Here is a 25,229-nt window from a genome sequence, read left to right on the forward strand (position 1 = left end):
CCAGTGAGTAATAATTGACAGAGAAAACAAACATGGTTTGGTCTACCATTACAGGCAGCAGCTTGGGAACAACGATTGCAGCCACACTTCCAAATATGTGAATTCTCTTTTACCAGTATTACTCACAGGAATAGCAGTGTGGCTAGGTAATTTTAGACCCTGGGCTTAATGGTTTTACTGGGGCAGCAGCCGGTGGTGGGGGGGGCTTCAGATGGCTTTCAGTTTAAAACGCACAATTAACATTTTTCTTCTCCATTGCCATCCCATGCTTAAACCTGAGTCTATATTCCTGACATGCTAGATCAAAAAACAAACAAGAAATATTCTGAGCATGTGCAGCCTTGCATTTTAAACTCACTCAAATTATGGTGCTATCACGACTAGAGTAAAGTGGGGGTTACTTCTCTTGCCCTAATGCTAAACACATTTAGTTAGGAAAAAGCACCATTTTGTTGCAGAAAAGTCTAATCTATTTTTAAAGTTAAAAGCAATAACTGTGCATTTTCCTGGCTGCATACCCCATGACTAGAGAACATTTTTAAAATAGGAAGGATGCTAAGGCAACCAGTATCAGCCCTGGTGGCCCCCCACATGTCCAAACTGGTCTAGGCACACGGCTTGTTTGCCGTGACTCAGAAGTAGCGTAATTCAATATAGAGCTTACTCTCAGGAAAATGAGTCCAGGACTGCAGTCCTAAACATACTTCCTAGGGCTAGGGTCCCCAACATGGCACCGGTGGCCACCACAGCACCTGTGAACACCTGCTCTAGCCCTTCTTCCTCTCAATTTTTAATTTTTATTTTAAATGATTATTTTTGGGGGGGTTATGGTTGTCTATTTGCAGGTGGGGGTGTTGCCTGTATTTTAATCTATTTTGTTCTGTGATTTGTGTGGGTGTTTTGTCACTTGTTGTTGTTGTGGGGAGAGGTGCTATCTGAGGATCAACAGTTGCCTCTTCTGCAAAAAGGGGCATTTTGTGGTACCCACAGCGGTTTCTTAGATTTCCAAATGCCTCCACTCTGGGCCAAAAAGGATCAGGGCCCTACCCTAGTGAGTAGTAACCTATAGTACCCTGCAAGATGCATTTCTAAGTAAATATGTACAAGGCATCCTTGCTTGTGAAATAAAGACCTTGAAGGGCTTTTGGTGGGCCTTGTTAATGGGCCCCAAGGGTTGGGGGGGAGATCTTAGAGCTCTATGGGAAACTCACTCTCTTCACCCCACAAAACTATACAGATTCAAATAAAAAGCCAGTTATAAAACCTATGTGTGATGTTGATTTAACATTGCTCTCCGGCATATAATGGCCGCTGCACAAAAGCCAGCCACTTTAACTATGACCTGAGTATTCTGATCAGACAAAAGATAATCCAGATAAAATGCATCATCTCTACCAGGAATTTTTTGTAAAATCGGGGTAATGAGAAAGTCACGATAAAATACACAATTAAGTAGAACATGGCCCACTGTCTCTACTTCCCCCGCCTAACATGGGCATACTCGCTCATTAAAAGGGAGTTTTTTGAATCTACCTTCCAAATTGCCGATGGTAAGACATTAAACTTGGCTAGTGTAAATGCTTTTCTAAATTTAGGAATGGTCAGATTAGCCAAATAATAAGCAGGTACAAATGCCCCTATGTTATCTCTAAAATCAGGGTGGGATGCTGCCAAAGTTGGTCCGTTCCATTATCCAACATATGTTTGCAATATGATCTCTGGTGCCTCTTCCCTTTCTAAATCCAGCTTGGACATCTGGCATTTCTCGTTCCATATATGGTAAGAGCCTTTGTTGTAGAATCTTGAGCATTACTTTACTTGCATGGGATGTTAAGGCAATAGTTTGATAATTACTGCATTCCCTGGGATCCCCTTTCTTTGGAATTGGGAAGTATATGGAATGCTTCCAGTCTGTGGGCCATTGTTTAGTTTTCCATATTTCTTGACAGATTTTTGTCAAAATTTGGACAAATTCTGTCTCAGTAGCTTGTAGCAACTCTATTGGTATGCCGTATGTTCCAGGTGATTTGTTTCTTCCAACTATTTTAAGAGCAGCTTTCACCTCACATTCTAAAATTTCTGGTTCTTCATCATACAGTTCCTCTGTGAATGAATCTGTCATCCTTGCATCTCTTTCATAGAGTTCTTCAGTGTATTGCTTCCATCTTCCTTTTATTTCATCTCAGTTAGTCACTGTGTTTCCCTGTTGATTATTCAACATCCCTACTCTCGGTTTAAATTTCCCTTTAATTTCTCTAATATTTTGGAATAGGGCTCTTGTTCTTCCCTTTTTGTTGTCCTCTTCTATTTCTATACAATAACTATTGCAATAGTTCTCTTGGTACTAGTCACTGTATTGTTGCATTTAGGGTTTTGACTGTGTTTCTATCTCCTTTTGCTTTCTTTCTCTCTCTGACTATTTTAAGAGTTTCTTCAGTCATCCATTGAAATCTTTCTCTCTTTTTAACTAGAGGTATTATCTTTTTGCACTCTTCCCTGATAATGTCTCTGACTTCACTCCATAGTTCTTCTGGTTCTCTGTCAACTACGTTTAAAGCCTCAAACTTGTTTCTTATTTGATATCTATATTCTTCCGGGATGTTATTTAAATTGTATTTTGGCATTATGATTGCTTTGTTCTTCTTCTTTAGCTTTACTCTGATTTTTGATACGACCAGTTCATGATCTGTACCGCAGTCTGCTTTTGGTCTTGTTTTTGCAGAAAGTATGGAACTTCTCAATCTTCTGCTAGCAATTATATAATCAATTTGAGTTCTATATTGACCATTTGGTGATGTCCACGTGTACAGTTGTCTTTTTGGTTGCTCAAAAATGTGTTTGCAAGAAACAAATTATTGGCTTCACAGAATTCAGTAAGTCTTTCTCCTGCTTCATTTCTGTCTCCTAAGCCCCATTTCCCCATAATTCCTAGGTCTTCTCTGTTCCCTCCTTTTGCATTCCAGTCCCCCATGATTATCAGCACATATTGTTTTGGTGTGTGATCAATTTCCTTCTGTACCTCTGTGTAAAATCTCTCCAATTCCTCTTCTGGGTTTGCTGTTGGAGCATAGACTTGGATGATGGTTATGTTAATAGGTTTCCCATTTAATCTCATTGATATCACTCACTCAGACTAGCATATAGCTTGCTAATAATGTTCAGCAGGCTAATGGGTATGTAATTAACCGGATCGGATCTTTTCCCTTTTTAAAAAAATTGGGATAATAATGGCAAACCCCCTATCCTCTGGAATACATGCTGAGTGGTCAATGCTCGTAAATAATGCTGCTAATACTGGGGCCCACCACTCTGTGTTAGCTTTAAATACTTCAGGAGGAATATTATCATTCCCAGGTGCTTTACCCAGTTTTAGTTTGGTGATGAGATTCGGAACTTCCATAACAGTAACAGGTGGCCACTATGGGAAATCATTTATGTTAGCCCTTGCTGTCTGGTTGCATAAATACTGCTAAAATGCAATTCCCAAGAGTGCACAGGGATATGGTACTCCAAATCAACTGATGTTGGCCATCCCCTAGCGACCATCCTCCAAAAGGTAACTGAGTCCTTTTATTAAACACTGCCAATTCTCTCTCTGAGCCTGTCTCTCTCCCCCCAATTAGATTTTTATAACTCCTCTTCATCTCCATCCATTCTATGGGCAGTATTGATAGATTCCTATCTCTGTATGATCTGTGTTTTTCATTCAGGGATTTTTTCACAGCTATACATTTCTGATCGAACCAAGGTTTAGACTTACAGGGGAGGCTATGTTTCCTTACCAAGGACTTATGTGTTAAACAATTTTGTAAGTCCAAAATCAGTTCTTGGAAAACCTTAAGAACAGTTTACACAGAATCCGCTGACAGCAAGGCATTGCATTGATGAAGACTCCTATCTGAGCATAGCATCCCTTTTAAATAATTCTCCACCTTAGCCGACCACCTAATACGTGCAGCTCTTACTTCAATCTCTTCGTTCAAAATAGGTTCCTGGTCAACATGAATAATTTGACTACCACAATTCAAAGACAAGACCAGGGGCAGGTGGTCACTTTCAATGCGTTTGTCTACCACACAACTAGAAACTGCATTTAACAAATCATAAGAAACTATGAAGAAATCAATAGTAGATACTCCAAAACCAGATAGGAAGGTAAATTCTCCGTTTCTCTCTGCTTCCACACAGCCATTTGGCATTACTAAATCCAGTCTGTTTAGCATTTGCATAAGACAGAACCCAGCATAATTGCACTCTTTGTTGTTAGACTGTCTAACTGGTAATTTAAAAGCATCATCCATTACAGCTGGGGTTTCATGGAAATAAGAATACAGAGGCTCATCATTCTATTCTATTCTAGCATTAAAATCCCCAGCCACAATCACAAGGGCTTCTGGGTATAAAACTGTCAAGTTGGCAATATATTCTTATAATCTTGACCCAATGTCCTTCACCATTTTATTTTGAGGAGGAGGAGGCAAATAAACATTTATTACCAGTAACCAAGACCTATTAAACTTAATAACTAAAGAGGTAGCAAACCCAGCCAAAGAGTCTGGTCTGGTAATAGTAGCTCAAATATTTGTAGAGACAGGCACACTCAGACCTCCTTTGGGATGCACCCCCCATTGGTTCCAAAGAGTGGGCCGTGAAACCATTCAGATCGTCAAGGCTACATGGTGGTTATTTATTGAATATGCAAATAAGTATGGTTTACATGACGGTCTCTCATCCATAGCTAGTTCCATATGGTTCACTTAAATTTTGGTAATCTTATTTTTGCTAATTAATTTATAAAATGGAACTTTTTTTTGTTTGTTTTTTGTATATCCATAGGTTTATTACATCTCTCTTCCAATGCATTGAAAATGATGTATGTTATCTTTTTATGTTATACATATGTTCATCCTCTGTGACCTGGGTTGAGATAGTTGTTTGTTTATGATGATATGTGTTTTTTGTTATTATAAATATATATATTTTTTAAAAAACCATTCAGATCAAGTTCCTCTCTGACCCAGGTCTGTTGTAAAAGGATAATATCGTGCTTCTTAATATAATCCAAAAAAGATGGATCTGCAACTTTATTCCGCCATCCTGAGATATTCCATGAAATAATTGTTAGCTGAGAGCTTGGTTGGTTTACTCTTTGTCAAGCTGTAACAGATGGCCTCCTAGCACAATTGCTTGGATGATGGATTCTGCACTTTAGGTGCCATGACTGATAATCCCAGTTCATTCCCCAGATGATTAATTACCTGTATAGTTGGGTCTAACCTGCTGACATTTGAGACTACTGGATACAGTGGGCTAGATGAATAGCCCTTCGGCGGAGATCCCTTTTCCTCTTCATCTAGATATCTTATATCCATCCAGGTCTAAGATGAGAATGCTACAGATTTTGCATTAGATGTAGTAGGTACTAATTCCTCCCCGGTATAGCCCTGTTCGGTATTAGTTGCTGTTAGATTAATTTCTGCTATGACCTGGCATTGGGGGGCACGATTCTTATCATCAAGAGGTCCCTGTGCCACTCCCTCTACACCTTGTAAGTTATCGTCTTGTGCTAGAGCAAAATCCTCTGTCGCTCGGTATTTTTTGTCAATATAGACACAACTCCTAACCTTTGTCTGCCTGTTTAATAAATGGGTTTTCAGGAGCTGAAGTCTTGTTATGATTTCGTTTGGTGCTACTGGAGGTAAAACACAGAAAGAATCTAATAACATTTTCTCCTCTTCGTTGAACAAATCCATCCCATTATTGAACATTAGCCTATATTCTTGAATCCAAGCACAATTTTTCTCCTCATGGACCTGTAAATCCAAGTTTTTATACCGAGGGGGAACTTCTTCAGCAGATTCAAACTCAATTAATTTTTTTTCCAGCCCACTATCTGTTGAGCCCTAGCTCTCCCAGGGGGATCAGGGAGGTGAGTTGGCCGAGCCCCAGTCTCCTCAGATAGAGCAGGGGGAGGAATCAGAGGTAGATGTGACTTTCAAGGACAATGAGGGAGGGGGAGTAGTTGACAGCCTGCCAGTGCCCACAGACAATTCCCCAGTTGAAGCACCTACAGACCACCTACAGACACCCCAACAGAGCCGTTGGGGGATGACCAGCTGGTCATGCCAGCTCCACCCCCCCAGGATTCCCTGCCTGGCACTTCAAATGCTTTCCCGCCTCCTGAGGCACCTATCGAGCCTATACTGTCAGATGAGCCAGTGGAGGCTCACCCCCCTTCGCCCCGCACAAGACGCCATGAGAAGGTGGGACTTCAAAGGAGTCAGAGATTGCAAGCGAAGACCTTCCCTACTTAAGGCAGCGCCCCCCTGATTCAGTTGCTGAGTCAACTTTCTTCACACGCTGCAGAGTATGCCTAGGCTTAGTTAGGGACTCTAGTGAGTTAGCATAGCTAAGTCTATGAAACGCATTGCCTTTGATGTTACCCTAATAAAACAGGAATTAATTCCAGCCTCACCTCCGTCTTGTGACTTGCACTCTGGGCAGGACACTATCCACCTTTGCCAAACTACCTTTTGTGTGTGAAAAAGAACTAAAGCCTGGGGGCAGGGAGCTAAATTCTCAAAAAATCTTGATATTAATATACCACTGGTAGAGAGGGCATCTCTACATTCAAGTATGAGTCTGGCTTTACGCCAGCCACTAAAAGTAGCCACAGCACGTGCAGTAACATAATTGTAATATAGGTATTCAACTTGAGTTATGTCGTCTATGGTGAACAAACCTGGGAGAGTTTCTTCCAAAAAATTTAAGAGATTAAATTTACATACATTTTGTGTGAGAATGACTACGGGTTTGGGATAATTAAATAAAACCAGTTTTCTTCGATTAAGCACTAAAATACATTTATCCTCTGCCACCATCTTCTGAGATGGTTTAGGATCCAAGAGCACATGCGCCCATGGGTCCTGCAGATCCTGATCCTGATTCTGCACTGAACTATCTGTTAAAGGCTGCAGAGGGAGAACGGCTGCTTTTTCAAGAAGAGAATTGGTGTTATCACACTTATTTCATTTTGATTGAATTTTCTTCTTGCATTTCAGTTATATTTTCTGCTTTGGGCTGGTATTTAATAACTTTAAAAGTTTCTCAAAGTCCATTTTATTGCAGCTTTGAATCTTTGGCTGTTTTATGTTCTTACTCTTCTTTACATTACTGCTCCGTCTCTTCTTAGCCATTCTCTTAAATTCCTTATTGTTCCCAGTAGTTGTTCTAATTGTTTGTATTGGGCCTTTGTTAATCATCATCCCCGAACCCTCACCTTCACATCTTGGGCCTATCTTGTTATAAACTTCCACTAATGTAGTTAGAAGCTTATTACATTCAGATAAAAAAGCTTTAATATGTTCTATATCTCTCACTATCATGAACAACCAACCCTCAATTGGCAAAATATCTCCTTTAATTGGCAGATCTTCTCCTTTTGTCAGCTCTTTTTGGCAGGTAAGTTCCTTCTTGTTAGCTTTTTCTTCACTGCAGGCCAGTTCTGCAATTTGTTTTAGCCTCAGTTCGTTTTGCTCATATGACTGGCTATTTTCAAGTCATTGAATTACCCCTTGTGGGGTCAAATTCTCCGCCAGAGCTAACTCTAATGTGAGATTTATGGGAGATGGATCTTCATGAACAATTTGAAGGTCTCCTTTAGTACCTAACAACCAATCCATGATTAAATTTGGGTGTTGGAGAGATTCCTCTCCTTCCTCCTTATCTCCCTTGCCTTCCTCGTCTTCCTCCTTGGAAGATTTGAAGTGTGTAATTTTCATTTGTTTACACTGCACATTTTGAGGAGTAGGCTCAAAGGAAGGCACAATTCCCAGGTTTCTGTAGTCCTTTCTGGTATACACCATATTCCAAGGTTTCCACTTTAATAACAACGTAATAGGTTGCTAGTTGCTAATTTCCACAATAGCAAAATTAAAATTACTTCCTTGCATGCCAGAGTTTAGTTGGTTGAACAACTCTCTGATGTTACTGATGTTAGTGGAATACTGTTATAGCTGTTGCTGCTGACTTACTTGATGTAGCTCTAAGTATATCTCAAGCCAAAGCAGAGGTAAAAATAAAAAAAGCTATTTTGAGCAAAACAATCCTCCAAATTCAGCCAACAAAGACTAAAATAAACACATTAATATCCAATTAGTATTGGGGATACGATGCGGTATTTAATCAATGTTAAATCTAATCTCTAGAAAGGCCAGCCGTGGAGTTCAAAACATGGCATCCTCCTGCATCACCATCTTGAGTCCTTTTTCCGCATCTCCCCCACATAAATAAAGATGTTCCACTGTGATTTATCTCCTCTGTCTTTCTCAAGGGAAGCACAATATGCCCAGGAGATGGGGTAGGGCCATGCCTATAATCCTGTGCCCGCATACATGTGAGTAAGCCTCAGTGAACTCAATGGAACTTATCACTGCATAGATATACTTTAAGTGGAATAAATTTATTTATTGTGGGGGCTGGTATGTATGATGTCTTTGAGTCCCCTTCCAGCTTGTGATTTTGAATCTGTATAGATTATGTAAATAGATAAAGAAACATTAAGACAAAATATAAATAGGAAAAGAAGTTAAGACAAAAGAAATTAAGGACCATTTCTTCCTACGTGAACCTACGTGAACTTACCCAAACCCTGTGTTCATCATCTGTGGGCCTTCTTTCTGTACTCCCTGAAAGGAGGTGCAGCAGGTAGCAAAACAAGATTGGGGTATTTCAGTGGTCGCTCCCTGACTGTGGAATGCTCCCCCCAGAGAAATGCGTCTGGCATCATCGTTATCTATCTTTAGGTACCAGGTGAAGATGTTTAATTCACCCAGGCATTTTACTCCTAATTGGTATTCATCTTCTGGTTGGATGGGGCAGGATTTATTCTTTTTTATGTTATTGTAGGATGAGCAGTTTTAATTAATCATGTTTCTTTTATCTTTGAAGTATTTTAAATTTTATATTGGATGCTTTTTAAGAATTATAAGTTGCTTTGAGACAAATGTTTTTGTAGTGAGTGACAACTATAACAAATAATATGTCATTTGTTGTAGGACGTTCCGTACACCCACTAGTCCAAATGGTTTGGCTTATCCAGAAGAAGTAGTTGCAGCTTTTAAGGTGAAAGTGTTTTTTTAAATATATATATATAATAATAAATTAATAGGGTACTCTTCCAAACAGGAAAAAATGAAAGATTTTAAGGGCTAGTAAAAAAATTCGACTTAGCCAACATAAGAAAATTACAATATCCTACACAAAAAAACAAAAGTAGTGAGAAATGTTTATTCCATTCATAACAAGAAATATATTACAACAGGGATGGGTAATCTTTTTGTCTCCATGGTCCAGGATCTGTCTTATCAGGATCTGCCCTGTGGGTCATATATCACCTGAATGGCAGGTGGATGGGGGCACCTATCTGTCAAAATCGCTCATGCTTTCTTTAAATTTTTGTGATTGGGGAGTTAAGGGTTTTCCAAGTTTCCCCCCCCCCCATCCCTTTAAGTCCTTGATCCTGGAGAATTAAAAGGGAAACACAAGGAGACTTGTAAAATGCTTTTACAAAACTTTTAACTTCCCAATTGCAAAGACTTAAGGGTTTTGAGGAGACTTGGAAAAGACTTTCAGCAAAGAGGAGTGCAGGAGCTGTCTCAAAGCCTTTGCAAAAGCCTCTTTGAAGCAGCTCACATATGAGCTGCTTCAAAGAGTGCTTTTGCACAAGGCTTTAATCGCTGCTTAGCTGATGAGCAGGGATTATATCCTGCTGCCTTTGCTGCATGATCTTGTTCCCTGCTGGGAACAGGACTGCGCAGCCAAGGCAGGATTAAACCCTATTCTCCTGTCCAGCCACCGATATCACTAGTGATGTCAACAAATGGATGTGGTTTGGGGAAAATGGCCCCACTGGACTCCTTGTGGGGCCATGTTTGGCACAGAGGCCAGAGGTTCCCCACCCTTGTATTACAGCATCGTTGCCACTGATTGTGTATACTATGATTATTGCCATGTAGGTGCCGTGTAAAATTGGAAATGACAACAACTTGGCACTGGACATAAAGGTTTACAACCTAGCAAGACAAATATACAAGGAAGAGGGTTTAGGGAGGGAAGGATGTGTCAAATGCCAATCATGTAGGGAAAACAAGGTCAGTTATGAAGAAAACACAAGAGAAAAATGTAAGTTTTCAAATAATTTCTCTTATCAAAGAGAGAAAGAACTAGTTGTGCTGATGACAGAAGTCACTGGACAAGATAGCCTTGTCTGAAGGATCTGGAACAGCACCTCCTCTCTCTTTTTACATGAAGCCAAAGGGTGCCTGGCATGGGTATGTACAAGAGTTTGTTGGGAAAAGGGGAGTCCTTGTCTCTGTGTCATTGGTCTGTGGGTCTGAAAACACTCTCTGCTCTGAAACAGGGTGGGTTTTTTGTTTGTTTGTTTATTGTTTGTCTCCTTAGTTACTGTGGCTGGGTCTGAGCACTTTGCCTACCATAAAATGGAGTTCTCAAATATAGTGTTGCTTTTGCTGCTGCTGCTATACGTACTGTGGCTTTTAATTGCTATAGATTGAGCTTTGTTTGCCATGAAATGGGGTTTTGAGATTTATTTATTCATTTTTCATTTGGTATGCTATGCACACTCTGTAGATTTTTATTACTGCGGAGTTTCCATGCTATGGTAATATGGGGATTTATGGCTGTTAAAAATGTGCTGCATGTTCATCTTGATGCATGAAGTGGAGCAGACCCCCAAACTTTGTGGAATTTTGATTCTTGGGAAAGGCACACCTGTTTAATATCTCTTCAGCTGTTAAAGGCATAGGAGCCCTGTGAAGAGAAAAGGTGTAAGTTCTATTGAACTTAATAGGGTTGACATAGACATGTATTGTTGTTATGTGCCTTCAAGTCGATTACAACTTATGGCAACCCCATGAATCAGAGACCTCCAAGAGCATCTGTCACGAACAACCCAGTTAAGATCTTGTAAGTTCAGGTCTGTGGCTTCCTTTATGGAATCAATCCATCTCTTGTTTGGCCTTCCTCTTTTCCTACTCTCTTCTGTTTTTCCCAGCATTATAGCTTTGTTTTATAAAATTTGGGTGATCATTAATATTATTGTTTACTAGATGCTTATTGTAAACAGTAAGGTGAGAGGAAAATGAAATGCAGAAATCCCTAACACACATAAAGTTAGGCATACATAAATTGAATTCAAATGGAATTACTCCTAGATAAGAGGATTTCAGTCTTATTTGATTTAAATAGGAAACGTGTGAAATAATGCATAGGATTGCTGCCTAAATTCCAAAAAACAAAATTGCTAGGATTTTGCCACAATTGTACACATGGAATTTCAGTGACAACAAGAACATATTAAGACATTAAAACTGTATTAAGGGCAACAATAGCAATGGAACCCGGTGAGATCAGGCAGTTGAGGTGGTACTTTTGCCTTACAAAAGTATGTACCTGCACTGCTTTCCAGTTGTCTGTGGGTAGACAGCTGAGCTCCATGCTCCATCCTGTGCACTGATGGAGTGTGCAAAGCATTGTAAAGGGAAACAGTCCTATGGAATAAGCTGCAAAGTTTCTCAGACTTCTCCACAAGGAAATAGAACAAACCCTTGGCAGTTCTAAGGTGCTTCTTTGCTTGGATAAATTGTCAGGAATCCCTAACACACAAAGTTAGGCACACATAAATTAAATTCAAATAGATAGGAGGATTTCAGTTTTAGTTGATTTAAATAGAAAATGTGTGAAATAATGCTTTGGAGATAAATTTGTATTCAGCACTCAAGTATAAAACACACACATACAGTATTGGTTACTCCAGAGTGGGTGCAATAGGTACGCAGGAGCAGCTGGTGTTGTAGAACTCAAGGAATGTGCATATGGTTCCCAGATAGCCACCCAACCAAGCTCTGACCAGACCTCCAGATCTGCTTAGCTGTAGCAAGATGGCAGACTCATGTGCCTTCATTAACCATACACTGGGGTCAGGTAAATGAAAGCTTGTATGTAATATGAAATCTTAACGTCAGGCTCAGCGTCAGAGGCCAACATTGTCAGGCAGCTGCCAAGACCCTCACCCCTACAGGGGGCCCTGTGCCCTGCTACTCTTCCTTCTTGCTATCATTGCCTATTCAGCTGTCATCTCCAAGCTTGCATGCAGTGATAAAAATGAGGAGATGGAGCAGTAGCTTCACTTGTCTTGTGTTTTCCCTCTGGGTGGTTGTGCAGTTTCAGACTTTGTTAATATTTCTTTCATGGAAGTTGTTGGAGGAGGACCATTTTATTATATACATGGTTAAAATTGTCTGCCATAACTTTAGTCATTAGTATGAATTTTGTTATGGTCCTGACTTAAGAAACAAAAGTGTTTGCATTTATGTTTTTCATTTTGTTGTCTAGGAACCTGGTTTAAGAAATAAAAGTGGTTTTTTCTGTATTTTCAATTACTGACAGGACATCGATAAATGGGATTTTAATGTATTTGCCTTAGATGAAGCTTGTGAAGGGCACAGCTTAAAATACTTGATGTGTGATCTGTTCAGCAAGTATGACCTTCTGAGCCAGTTCAAGGTCAGAAACTTATCAAGTCAAACCTTAATATGGAAAAAAAGTATGGCAGCTCTGAATTGTTAACAGAACTATAGAGGGTTTTAAATTCCAAATTCTTGATGGGCAACATGGTAAATTATAATACATTAATATCTAAACAAGCTAAAAGAAATTATTATGGGCTACTTTTAATAGGATAGAACTTAAATTTTCTTATATGTAACATAAACAAGTAAACAATAGCAATACACAACTGCAAAGAAAAGAAAACATGCTCCAGTTGTCTTCACTGAAGCAAGGAGGGCAGATGGGTGGCATTAAGGAGAATCAGACTTCCACTCCAAGCATTGGTTCTGGCTGAGCTTGTGGTGCCCTCTTTCCAGCAATAGCACTCAGTTCAAGGAGGGGTGAAGTAGCCACCGGAGGAGTTGATTCATCTCTCCTCAGGGTGTCTGCAACCTGCCTAGCTCAGTATCTAGAATAACATACTCAAAAATGTGTTTTCTTCTACAGTAAAAAATCTGACTTTTGTGAAAGATCCAGAATGGATCCTTACCATTTTTATTTGTGTGGCATGTGTACAAGCATTGTCCTCATTTCTGTGTGGAGGAGTTGAGGGTTGGTGGGTGTAGTTTTGGAGATATCAGTTTCATGCCACTTCTGTCTGACCAGTGCAAGCCATCACTTTGTGAGCTCAGTTCAGAGAAGAGATATGGCAGACAGTGAAGAGAGTTCAGGGACGAGCTGTAGTAGCCGTGGGGTTTTGTAGTTCGTTTCATCTAACCTTTTAATTTCCCATGCTCCCACAACATTAGAATTCCAGAACACTAGACATTTAATCCTGCAATGCATGCTCATAGAATGTCTGACACTGGCTGGTGGAACAGGAGGATCTGTGAGGAATGTGACTACAGCCATGGAAATCTTCTCAATTTGGGCACAACCTTGCATCCAAACTAGGCCTATGTCCCATTTAAACAAATATTAAAAGCATGTGATTAATCAGCAATTAACCAAGTTTGCATGCATATGCATTAAAAACACTAGGTCTGAAGAAAAAATAACTTTTTTAGATGTGGGCATGTTTTCTGAAACTTGGATCTTTCAGTATGCTTCCCTGAGGTGCTGGAGTACTTGCACCTGTCTGCAACAGCCAGCCTTAATCAGTTGGACACAATGGATGACAGGTTGCTTTTCTCTTCAGTCCCTGGCAAGCCAACAGTCAACTTTGTCACTACCCCCAGCTCTTCAGATCTCCCACGGCAGTTTCTGTTGTATGCTTGTATGTTGTATGTTTAAATGTCTGCTGCTGAGACATTTCAGGCATCAATGCCTAAGAACCATCAATTTCACCTTCCTCGAGGAATTGAAGATCATGTCATTTACAGAGCTTGGAAGATCACTTTTAAAAATTAATAAATTACAGTTACAATTACATGGGCCCCCCAAAAGTAGTAATTACTATTACAATTACAACTGCTCTGAAAGTAGCTGATTACTTTTTCTCAAAAGTAATTACTACAATTACGTTTCAGTTACTTTAAAAAAATACCTACAAAGTGGTGGCCTTGGCTGCTGCACATCTAAGTAGCCTAAAACAACATTAAAAATAAACACACACATACAGAGATAGTAGAATAATTCTTTTTAAACATAAGTTAGCAATGGTGGTCTCTCTGCTAGTAAGGGAGATGGGGAGGGAGGCAGAGGCCACTACTCAGAACTTTGCACGTCAAACCAAGTGCAGCCCTCCCCCTCAGCCAGCAAGCATAATCTCTCTCACTTAACCACCTCCCGGACCCTGCCCTGCTACCAACTAAGGGACACTCACCCAAGCAAACATTTTCCCGAGATGCAAAAAAGTTAAAATACTGCAAATGCAGCACAGTAGCCAGAAAGGGTGTGGAGGCCACTGTGACGCCCTTCCCTGGCTCTCCCCGTCAGGTTCCTACCTGCTTGTGGCTACTACCTTTCATTAGGCACCACCAGGGACTCCACCAGTCTGGACTGTCCTTTTTTATGGTTTCTCTCTCCGCTCTAGCACAGATCTCACTAGATCCCTCTGCTAGGCAGCACCACCAGTCACGTGCTATAACCAATGTTCCCAGAGACTTTGCCTGAGCCTCTCTCTATCTGGTTACTTTTGTGACTGCGTGCTTATGCTGTTCCCAACCCCTTTGTATCTATATAGATAACTCATATAACTCTGGGTTGCGCTGGATACTTGTAATGTTATTATTCTTCTCTTCACCGCTGCCACCATTCGTTACTGTTTCGCTTCAGCCTTGCTAATTACCTTGCCCTCCCTTCTGGTCTGTGAAAACCCCAGCCAAGGATCAGGCCTTTGGTAAACCAAAATAGTATTTATTAAATATCAGAAATAACAAGATTACTTTTATAATGGTACATAAGCATATGGTTTCATCTATTCCTGTGATACTTGTCTTATTATTAACTAGAACTCCAATTCCCTCTTTCTCCACACTCTCCTAACATCCACTACCAAACACCTTCTTTCTCTCACATTCAGCAACTGACTTCCACCACCCCACCACCACCCAGATTCAACTGTCATTCTTCCATTTATACTCTCAGCCATTCAAACGCTCAGCCGATCATCCAGCATTCTACTGCTCATCTACTCCCCCCTCCTCTTTCACTCCACTTACCATATATCTTCTATACAAACAGCACTTACCATATTTACATTAATACAGGAACATCACAGCCACTTTGTGTGCCAAGTGCGCACATGCTCATTCACACACACGTTGTCATCTTTCATTTCCACAGTTCTTTATCTCCATTCTGCTTCTGCCTCTTTCTCCTCCTTTATCCATGTTCTTGCCCTCCAGCTCCTTTTTCCCTCCACTCCATTTTTGTAAACAATTGTTTTCTCCACTTCACCCCGTCTCACTCTCCACCTCCTCCCTTGTCGCCTCCTACCCACCCACAGAGCATGAGGGAACAGCAACACTGCACAGAAGCCCAATTTGAGGCACACAATTTTCATCCACAAATCAGAGGAGCAGAAGACTTCCCCTGCTTCCCCCCAAAAAGTAATGCCCCAAAGTAATGCTGGAAAAATTACAATTACTCCACAAAAGTAATAAAATTACTCCTAGTTCTATTACAATCAAAATGTAAAGGAATTACCCACTCATTCCTCAAAAAAGTAATGAATTACAGGTAATTTGTTACTCGTAATGAATTACTTCCAAGCTCTGGTCATGTGCACATAAGGATTGATCCTTTGTAGCATTTCCGCCATGTCATTAATAAGCAACCTTAGTAAAAGAGTAAGTTAGAAGCAAAAAAAATGAAAGGTGTGTTTCTACACTTTATAGCTTTGTAGCTTGAGGGAAATGCCCTGTGACAGATTAGAAGTTTAGCAATTCCTGTGACAATTTGAAGGTCTGTTCCAGGGGTTGCCATCCCAGTAACTGTGGGTGCTATGGCACCTCCAGGCAGGGGCCCAGGCTCTGAGCTTTTCTTTGTTTAAGTCAGACTAGTTCTCCTAGAAGGAAAGTTATGATCCTCCGTGGCGCAGAGTGATAAGCGGCGGTAACGCAGCCGAAAGTTCTGCTCATGGCCGGAGTTCGATTCCAACAGAAGGAGGAAGTTGAATCTCCAGTAAAAGGGGTCGAGGTCTACTCAGCCTTCCATCCATCCGTGGTCGGTAAAATGAGTACCCAGCATATGCTGGGGGGTAAAGAAAGGCCGGGGAAGGAACTGGCAATCCCACCCCATATATACAGTCTGCCTAGCAAACGTTGCAAGACCCTAAGAGTTGGAAATGACTTGCACTACAAGTGTGGGGACACCTTTACCTTTTTTACCCTTCTAAGCAATTTCTGTGAAATTAGCCCACCTGGCCGTTCTCGCCTATCAGTGTTCTTAGCCAATGAGTGAAGTCAGAGCTGTGATTGGTAAGTGAGATGCTTGAACCCGAGGCAATGGGAGTCCTAAAGATCTTGTGTTTCCCCCTCCCTTTTAGTGAACTTTTATTGATTGTCTTATTTTCTAGTAGTCCTTAGAATCTCCATAGTTTGCCCCTTCAATTTTTCCTAGCAACCTTCCTGTGGAGAGTTTGTCTGATATCAGGTACTCCATAGAACAGTGGTTCTTAACCTGGGGTGCACACACCCCCAGAGGTGCAAGACAGTTTTTCTAGGGGTGCGAGGCATTGTTCAAGAGATTTTAAAAATTCATTTATCTTAGGGCTCATCCAAACGGAGCAGGATATTCCACGTTTTCCATATTCGGTTTGTCATCTGACAGTCCTCACTTTGCCTGTTATTCGCTCTTTCCCGATAAAAAAAAACACGGTTTTTTTGTGCCCACACATGCAGCAGGAAGATCCGTATATTCTTTTCGCTTTTTCCCAGCTCCTCCTGTAAGACCACCCCCTATCAGCCAATTGGCCCACAAAAATGACATGTGCTCCTCTCCCCCTTTGCAACGAAGCACAAAATGCGAGCGTGAAAGTTTGAATTTCCTGTGGCTGTAATGGAGTTCTTTGCCGCTTGCCACTCTGGAGCGTTTGTATTACTGTTAGCTCATATTTGCAATATTTTGCAAAATCAACTGTATGCTTTTCTACCTTTACGCATGTTAATGTTTCTGGATTGTACATAACTATATTTCGCTTTCATGAATTCAAGCTGCCATAAGAGTTAAACATCAAGCAGCGAAAGAGAACATTAGTTCTTGCATGAAGGGATGGGATCGTTATACTTTGCAACTGTTTACACTTCAATGTGAAATTGACAAGCAGTAGTAGCAGTAGCAGCAGCAGCCCCTCTGCAGAATGCACATAAAGGGATGGGATCATTATCCTTGGATACAATGTTTCCGCTCACTCTGAAATTAACAAGCAGTAGCAGCAGCAGCTCTGGAACCACATAAAGGGATGGATCATTATCTTTCAATTTCAATGTGAAATTAACAAGCAGGCAGTAGCAGCAGCTCTGCAACTCTGCAGAGAGAGAAAAAACTTCCTTCTTTCATCCTTAAGAGGAGCAAAATAATTTGAAAGGGAAGAAGGGGCGGGAGAGAGAAAAGGAAAAAAAAAACCCTAAAAGATCTTAAAAGCCTGGTAGAGCGTGGTGTTCAGGGCCAGATCTGTGCCGATCTCCTTCGCCCTGGAGCCAGCATGAAGCAAAGGAGGCTTTCTTGTGGCTACTGCTGCTTGCTGCTGGGGCAGTGCAGCGAACCGATCAGCTGTGAGGTGGCCGGCGATCAGCTGGTGGGCTGCCCCCCAGCCTTTTGTCAGGGCTACTGCCCCTGGCTTCCATCAGCCTGGGCAGTGCAGTGACCCAGCTGTGGCTGACGACCATCTGGCTGGTGGTCCACTGCGACCTGCCACCCCTCGCTAGCTTGTGCAGAAGTGGAAAGACGAATTAGGCTGGCAACCACCACTTCTTTCTCCCCTACCTACAACGTGGCTGCGTAAACTGCAGTACCTCCTTGTGTGCAAATGTGGAAATGCACATTTCTGCATCTGAGAAGTACAACGTAACATCCTGTGGCTCTGATTGGTTCAGTTTCCCGGGCTTTTCCAAGCACATTCGCGCACATGCGCACAAATGAAAATCCATGATTGGATGGTAAAGATGGAAGGGGTACTGGGACACGCCCAAGGTCCGCCTATGGACCGCCTACATCTCTATAAACCGCGGTTTTGCTTCTGAGCCCCTAATGTTGCAGTGGATGATTACCGGTTTAAAAAAGCAAATCGCATTTTTGCCGGTATTGGAAGGAGCAGATTTAACCCGTGAAAATGCGTAACAGTGCGAGACGTCATTTGGACGACCGAAAAATAATGAAAACACATAGCAGGCGTGTCACACATTTTGCAGTCGTCTGGATGAGCCCTTAGCACACATTAAAATAAAATAAAAATTTAAAATGAACTGTATTTTTTCAGGGGGTGCAGGAGCATATTTTAGAAATCCAAGGGGTGCTGGCAGTAGAAAAGGTTAAGAACCACTGCCCTAGAACAAGGGTTCCCAACCTTTCTGGACCAGTGGAGACATTTCAAATTCTGAGAGAGTGCTGTGGAAGGATATTAAAGAATCTTCTACCCAAAAGGCAAATATAAAATGGAAAAACATTGCAAAGAGGCTTAGGCATATCTCCTGCTGCGCAGGAGCTGACGTCCAGACATTCACTAAGAATTCACTGTGTACTTAACTTGCAGTACAATTGTATATACTGTATGTCTACTTCAGAACTAAGTTAGTTTGTGTTTAATGGGGTTTACTCCCAGGTAAGTGGATACAGGATAGTAGACTTCGCTTTGGTTTATGAATAGTGTTGGGGAAACAAGGGTTCTTGTGCCCTTAACAGCTGTAGCTCAACAACAAGGACCAGTGGGGCACAGCTGACTTCCCATGGTAAACATGAGGATGTCCAAGGGCAGGGTAGTGTGGAGAAACAGCAGTGGCTGTACTCTCTCTACTTTTGTGTCATGCCATGCCGCCTGTGACAGCCATTTGTGACGGGTGCCCTCAGTACTCTCTCAAAACTTGAAATGTGCCCCCTGGCTCAAAAAGGTTGAAGACCCTAGTCTATTTCACAGTGGTGGCAAGACTCTGAGGCTTGAACAGAGTCCAAGTGATGTCTCCACTAGGGCAATCATTTTAAAAGGTCTTGTTGCACCAAACACTAATTCTTGTACCCATCCCACTCCATGGTGCAGCCTGAAGCAGGTAGATTCATCCTGCTGCATGGAAGAGCCACCCCTGACATTCTACATGCTCCTGTGGATATGTTCATGTGAAAAACAAGGGGTTGAATCCAAATAAATCATTGCATGTATGGGATAACTTTTGCAAGGGAAATGGAACTTCCTCTCCCTCTCCTCCCCACACATGCACATATTTAGGGTGCATGCAGGGGGAGGAGAGGGAGGAGAAGGTCCATTGCACCTGTGGAAGTTGCAAGCACAATGATTTAGTTGGATGCAACCCAAGAACATCTCCTTTGATTACTGAATCAGAACCAGAATCTTGGGTTTCATTTGCCATATTTGAATGGTAAGTTCAGAACTGTCATACAGAGTGAATGATATATTGCACAGTTGGTTGTACAAATGGTTTGCAATAGAAATGTTTATTTCTTGTTCTAAGAATGTTCTCATTCTTGCCTCTGATAGATCCCAATTACCTGCCTAATTTCATTTGCAAATGCTCTGGAAGTTGGCTACAACAAACACCAAAATCCATATCATAATGTGGTCCATGCTGCAGACGTTACCCAAACTGTGCACTGCATAATGCTTCATACTGGTATGATGGTAAGAAATGTCCCAGGACAAAGGAAAAAAACATTTTGAGATATTTATTTATTGTATTTGTATACTGCCCCATAGTCGAAGCTCTCTGGGAGGGTTACAGCAACTAAAAACATCAAAAACAAACATACAAATTTAAAACACATCTTTTAAAAACAATTTTATGTGGAGTGGCCATTGGCTAGATAGGCGGCCTATAAATTAAAGTTTATTATTATTATTATTTTATAACATACTTATGTTCTCCTTTTCTTGACTTCAGAAAGACTTCAGTTAGAATAATTTTAGAAACTGCCATATAAGCCAAGTCTATTTACTAATGTATCAGTAGCCATTTTATCCGTCGGATATAGCTGATCTGCAATGGAAATAGAATCTGGGAATCAGTAATGTATACGCAGTGTTCCCATACTAAAAATATGCATTGACTGATGATATCCGTTGAAAAGTTCTGTTAGTGTACACCCACCTCAGTGCCAACAATGGAGCAGCAATGCATGTGTGTACAATACTGTGTCTCTAATTTGGCCGTAAGGTATCTGAGCACAGGAAGGAGCAGATGATACAAGATAAAAGTGATGAAGTAAGACAGGCATGAGGAACCTTTGGCCCTCCAGGTGTTGCTGAACTATTACACCCATCATTCCTGGCTGCTGGCCATACTTGCTGGGGCTCATGGGAGTTGTAGTTCAGCAACATCTGGCAGGCCAAAGATTCCGCACACTTGATATAAGACAAAAAGCGACTGCTCACCTGCAGACTTCTTTGCTGCAAACAAACAAGCTAACATGTGCCCAATGCAATGTGCCTAATGCTGGGATGGGGCCAGGAACTTGACTCTGCTCCTCAGAAATCATGTGATGCCGCTTTCATGAAAGTAATGTATGAAGCGGGCTAAGTGTGCTCCAATGAGTCATGCAAACCAAGACTACACAAAATCTAACCCAGGTACAGTAGGGCCCCGCTTATACGGCGGGTTAGGAACCAGGCCCCCGCTGTAAAGTGGAAATCGCTGTAAAGTGGAACCCATTGATGATAATGGGGCGAGTTGAGCGAAAATTACGTCAAAATGGTGCACGACGGAAAAAACCCGCTGTAAAAGCAGAACAAGCGCATTAATGCAGGGACTTTCCCTAATTGAAAGCCGCCGCATGAGCGAATCACTGTAAAGCGAAGCGCTGTAAAGTGGGGCCCTACTGTACTCTACTGTGCAGACCCAGTAAAAGATTGACATTGACTAGGAGTTACACTTCACTCAAATGTTTGTGGGAAAGACATCGGGCTTTTCATTAGTGAATTGTCTGGCTTGTGTTAATACGAAAGCAAATGCTTGGTTTGATGAAAGTTGTAGCCCAAAAGATCTGGCGGGCAACAGGTTGAGGAAGGCTGGCATAAGATTTAAGAGAGCGCCTAACTATAGCTGACATAGGAGATCCATGAATAGGATCTCCCATTGACAATGGCATTGGGGGAGAAGGTTTTCCCCATAAGCTATTTGTCCCATAGGACAATATATACAGTGTTGCCCCAATCCAACCCCCTCCCCAACAGCTATTACCATTTTGGTTTGGTGGTGGTTGTTGTTTAAAACAACCATCGGAGATTCTGTTCATCGATTTCTTACATCATGATTGTTAGTTGCATACAGAACATAACTGGCTTTTAATTCTTCTAACTAGCATTGGTTCACTGACCTGGAGATATTAGCAATTATTTTCAGCACCTCAATTCATGACTATGAACACACTGGGACCACAAACCATTTCCATGTTAGGACCAGGTAAGTCCCTTCTGTCATTTTCCAGTGTGACCACTGCAGTTCCATCTAAATTGGAAAGATAGAATTGGCTTAATGGGTGTTTGATTGATTAATTTCAGTGTATCTTTAAATTCAGCTTAAATGTCAAGCAAATTGCTGGGAATGAGGCACTGGTGTAGGAATGGGCTTATGAGGGAGAATTATGACAGGTCATATGGGGGGAAACAGATTGCTGGAGCAAGAGAAGGGAGCATGACAATGGGAGTTATGGAACTGAAGAGATAATAAGGGAACTAAGACCTGTTCTTAAAGTGACCAGCTAAAATAGAAACAATTCAGTGGAGCCAGACAGAATTGGCTATCAGCAGAACCAATGTTTCCCATCTCTCCCTGTGCTGTAGCCAGGTGGAATGGCTGCTAATAGATGACAGTGTTCCACAGAGCAGTGTTTCCCAACCTATGGGTTGCAACCTGCAAATGGGTTGTGGGCTTTATAAGTAAATGCAAAATAAGTTTTGCTTTTAAACCTTAACTTGTATCATGAATACCTCTTACAACTTTTTGTTTTGTTGGCATATTATAATGCTGTGTTAAGATTTGTAACTGAACATTTTACATTTTAATACTTGGGAACTGCTCTCTGATGGATGGTAGCAGATCTGGTGACAGTTTGCCACAAGGTGCTCATACAGGGAGTTGTTTTGAGTAACTATTACTGCTTTCCTCTCAGTCACTCAAAAAAAAAAATCCCTGTATGCACACCTTGTGGTGATTCACCACGGGATCTGCCACTAGTGTTAGTTAATAAGTTAAGTCAAGGGTGATTTGAAGTTTGTTCTGTCAAAATTTGTCCACTACTTCTCTGCTTAAGAAGTGATGTCACTCTGATATCACAAATGCATCTTTAGCAAAAAGAACTACTAAACTGTCATGTGATAGGATCCTCAAAGATAGTTTTTTAGAAGTGAGGTAATCTGAATTTTGGCTTCATGTTATCAAAATTACCCAGTTATTTATTTATTTATTACATTTGTATACCGCCCCATAGTCAAAGGTCTCTGGGCGATTTACAACAATTAAAACATTAAAAACAAATATACAAATTTAAAAACACATTTTTAAAAACAATTTAAAAACACATGCTAAAATGCCTGGGAGAAGAGGAAAGTCTTAACCTGGTGCTGAAAAGATAACAGTGTTTGCGCCAGGCTCAGTGTTGGCACTCAGTTTCCCACTGAGTATCCTGAGTTTGTAATGAAGTAGTATCTGTGTTGTTGCTATCTTTGTGAGACAGGTTTTTCAGCAACAACTGCAATGAAATATGCTAGCAGGTAATGCTTCAATAATGATCTGAGACTATGTCTGACAATCATCAAACCCTGCATTGGCAAAATGCAGACTCAGCCATCCCATTGATACTTGCCAAAATGGACTTTATCATGAATAAAACTGTTTACAAAAATTCAGTTAGTTGTATCTAACACTTCTTGTGTAACCATAAAATGTATAGCTTATATCCTGCAATCAGATGATTGGTGTTCTTACATTCCCATAAAAACAACTGTGAAATACTATGTATTTCTATGTACTATGTACTGTACTACCAATATTTTATGAAATACCACTTTCATAGGGGCATTAAATAATTTTTTGCTTGGATGCCTCAAGTAATGGTTATGAAATAGGTAAAGTTGCAGTTAAAATCATGAAACTAATGACTGCCGAAGACCTAAAGTTCAAAATTCAAGTGACAATAAAGCAATGCGACACCATACCAAGTAAATCTGGATGTGTAGGTTCCATATCCAAAAGGTTGGGAACCATTGCTCCTGAGCACAGTTTGAAAGCCAATATCCTAAAAGGGCAACAATTTTTAATCTTTTCATCTCCAGGGATGACCTGTCACTTAAGAAAAAGAAATGTGCAATCCATGACTATACAGACCTCTTAGATCTGTTGGGTTAACATTACCATTTTTGTTGATGTTTATATTAGGTCAGAAACTGCACTTTTGTATAATGATAAATCTGTTCTTGAAAACCATCATGTGAGTGCTGCTTACCAGCTTATGCAAAATGAAGAAATGAACATCTTAGCCAATTTAACCAATGAGGAATGGAGGTGAGGCAATATAGGGGTAGCTAGATAAGATACAATAATGTATATGCAATTACAAGCCTTTCAATAGTCACTCATCTGGATGCCTGTGGCAAGTACATTTCTTTTATAAGTCTAGCCAGGGAGACTTTACTCATTCCCCATCCCTGCTGGTTTTAAGCCATAAATGACTAAAACTAGGCAGGTATCTAAGCAAGTTTTGTGGACTGCTAATTTTTGTGGACTTCTCTACAAAGCTAATGTGATTCTTTTACCATTCTTCTTATTGGTAGAGAGGCATGAGGGGCAGGGTAGTCTCAAGTCATTTGGGGGGGGGGCCTCCAAGCCTGTGGGTTTATATCTGTAAAATGGGATTGTGTATAAAAAGTCTGGTAAAGCAGTGAAAAAGGGAGAGGGGTAGAGGGAGATGGAGATGGGAAAGAGAAGAAAAAGACTATAGCTTGGGAGCAGGTCTGAATTGAAGCACTAGTCAAGTCTCAGAGGTGGGGAAAAAGATTCATGCTAGCAGTTGGAACAAAGGTAGTTTGCTAAGCAAAGTGACTCTGTGGGAAAGGCCTGGAAAGGAAGGAAGGCTCCATAAAGCATTGAAGCTTTGCAGGCCTACTGGTGAACTGTTAAACACAGAAACCTGACCTGGCTGTTTCACTTTGAATCTGTTATGTTTGTGCCACCCCCTGAATGGATGCAAGTTTACCTACCCCATTAAACCAACATTTGTTGGCTATGTGTCAGTGTCATTGCTAGAACCCACCAAGTTTAGTATAGAGACTAAAACTGAAGTGACCCCAGAACTTGAACTGTACAGTTATTACACTAGGAATAAGCCCTATTAAACCTGCTGGATGGTTGAACATATCTGCTGTTCTAAAAACATATGTACTTTAAAACTATATATCTCACTTTCCTGGAAAACGCTCAAGGAAGAAAATGAAATGTCATAGCCTTATTCTCATTGTTCTAAAGGTGTCACCTGCTATTAGGTTAGGTCTAGATATGAACATGTATTGCTTCAGGCATTTCTTTGTTAACTTGAAGATGGCCCCGTGATAGGGCTTTAATTCTCAGAGCTCCTTGAAGGGCCTGATACTAGGCTTGAAATCTCAAAATGTTAGTTTGAGATTTTACTGGCAGAATTGCTTGTCTTGTATTGATACAATGTAAAGTAAGCAATTCTGCCAATTAAATCTCAAAATGTAATTTTAATTGCAGCTTCAGGAAAAAAAGAATGACAAAAGACTCTGGGAATAGGGATGGGGAAGAAATTAGATTCAGTTTGCATTTAAAGCCAAATTTATCAAATTCACACTTTCTGAAACAAGAGAAGCGAAACACAGCCATTCTTCAAAATTCGCACTTGTCTGACTTTTGTGATGCAGTTCTCCAACCAAACAATTTTTACAAAAATTCATCAGCTAGGGTAAAATGTGCATTACAATGAAAGCAGTAATACCTCAGTTAACAAAGTATATGTGTTCCTGGCCATTACTTCTT

General features: G+C 40.8%; 1 protein-coding gene across 1 annotated transcript in view; it reads left to right on the forward strand.

Annotated features, from left to right (window-relative positions):
* LOC133384121 (dual specificity calcium/calmodulin-dependent 3',5'-cyclic nucleotide phosphodiesterase 1A-like) overlaps positions 1-25,229 on the forward strand; it is a 117,706-nt gene that overhangs the window by 15,977 nt on the left and 76,500 nt on the right. Inside the window, exons 3-7 of the mRNA XM_061626049.1 lie at positions 9,057-9,123; positions 12,469-12,585; positions 19,724-19,864; positions 21,541-21,641; positions 23,616-23,741. Of these exons, the coding sequence (XP_061482033.1) occupies positions 9,057-9,123; positions 12,469-12,585; positions 19,724-19,864; positions 21,541-21,641; positions 23,616-23,741 (552 nt within the window). The remainder of the gene's footprint in view (positions 1-9,056; positions 9,124-12,468; positions 12,586-19,723; positions 19,865-21,540; positions 21,642-23,615; positions 23,742-25,229) is intronic.

Source organism: Rhineura floridana, chromosome 4 (assembly GCF_030035675.1).
Source record: "Rhineura floridana isolate rRhiFlo1 chromosome 4, rRhiFlo1.hap2, whole genome shotgun sequence".
In the NCBI taxonomy this organism is placed as follows: Eukaryota; Metazoa; Chordata; class Lepidosauria; order Squamata; family Rhineuridae; genus Rhineura; species Rhineura floridana.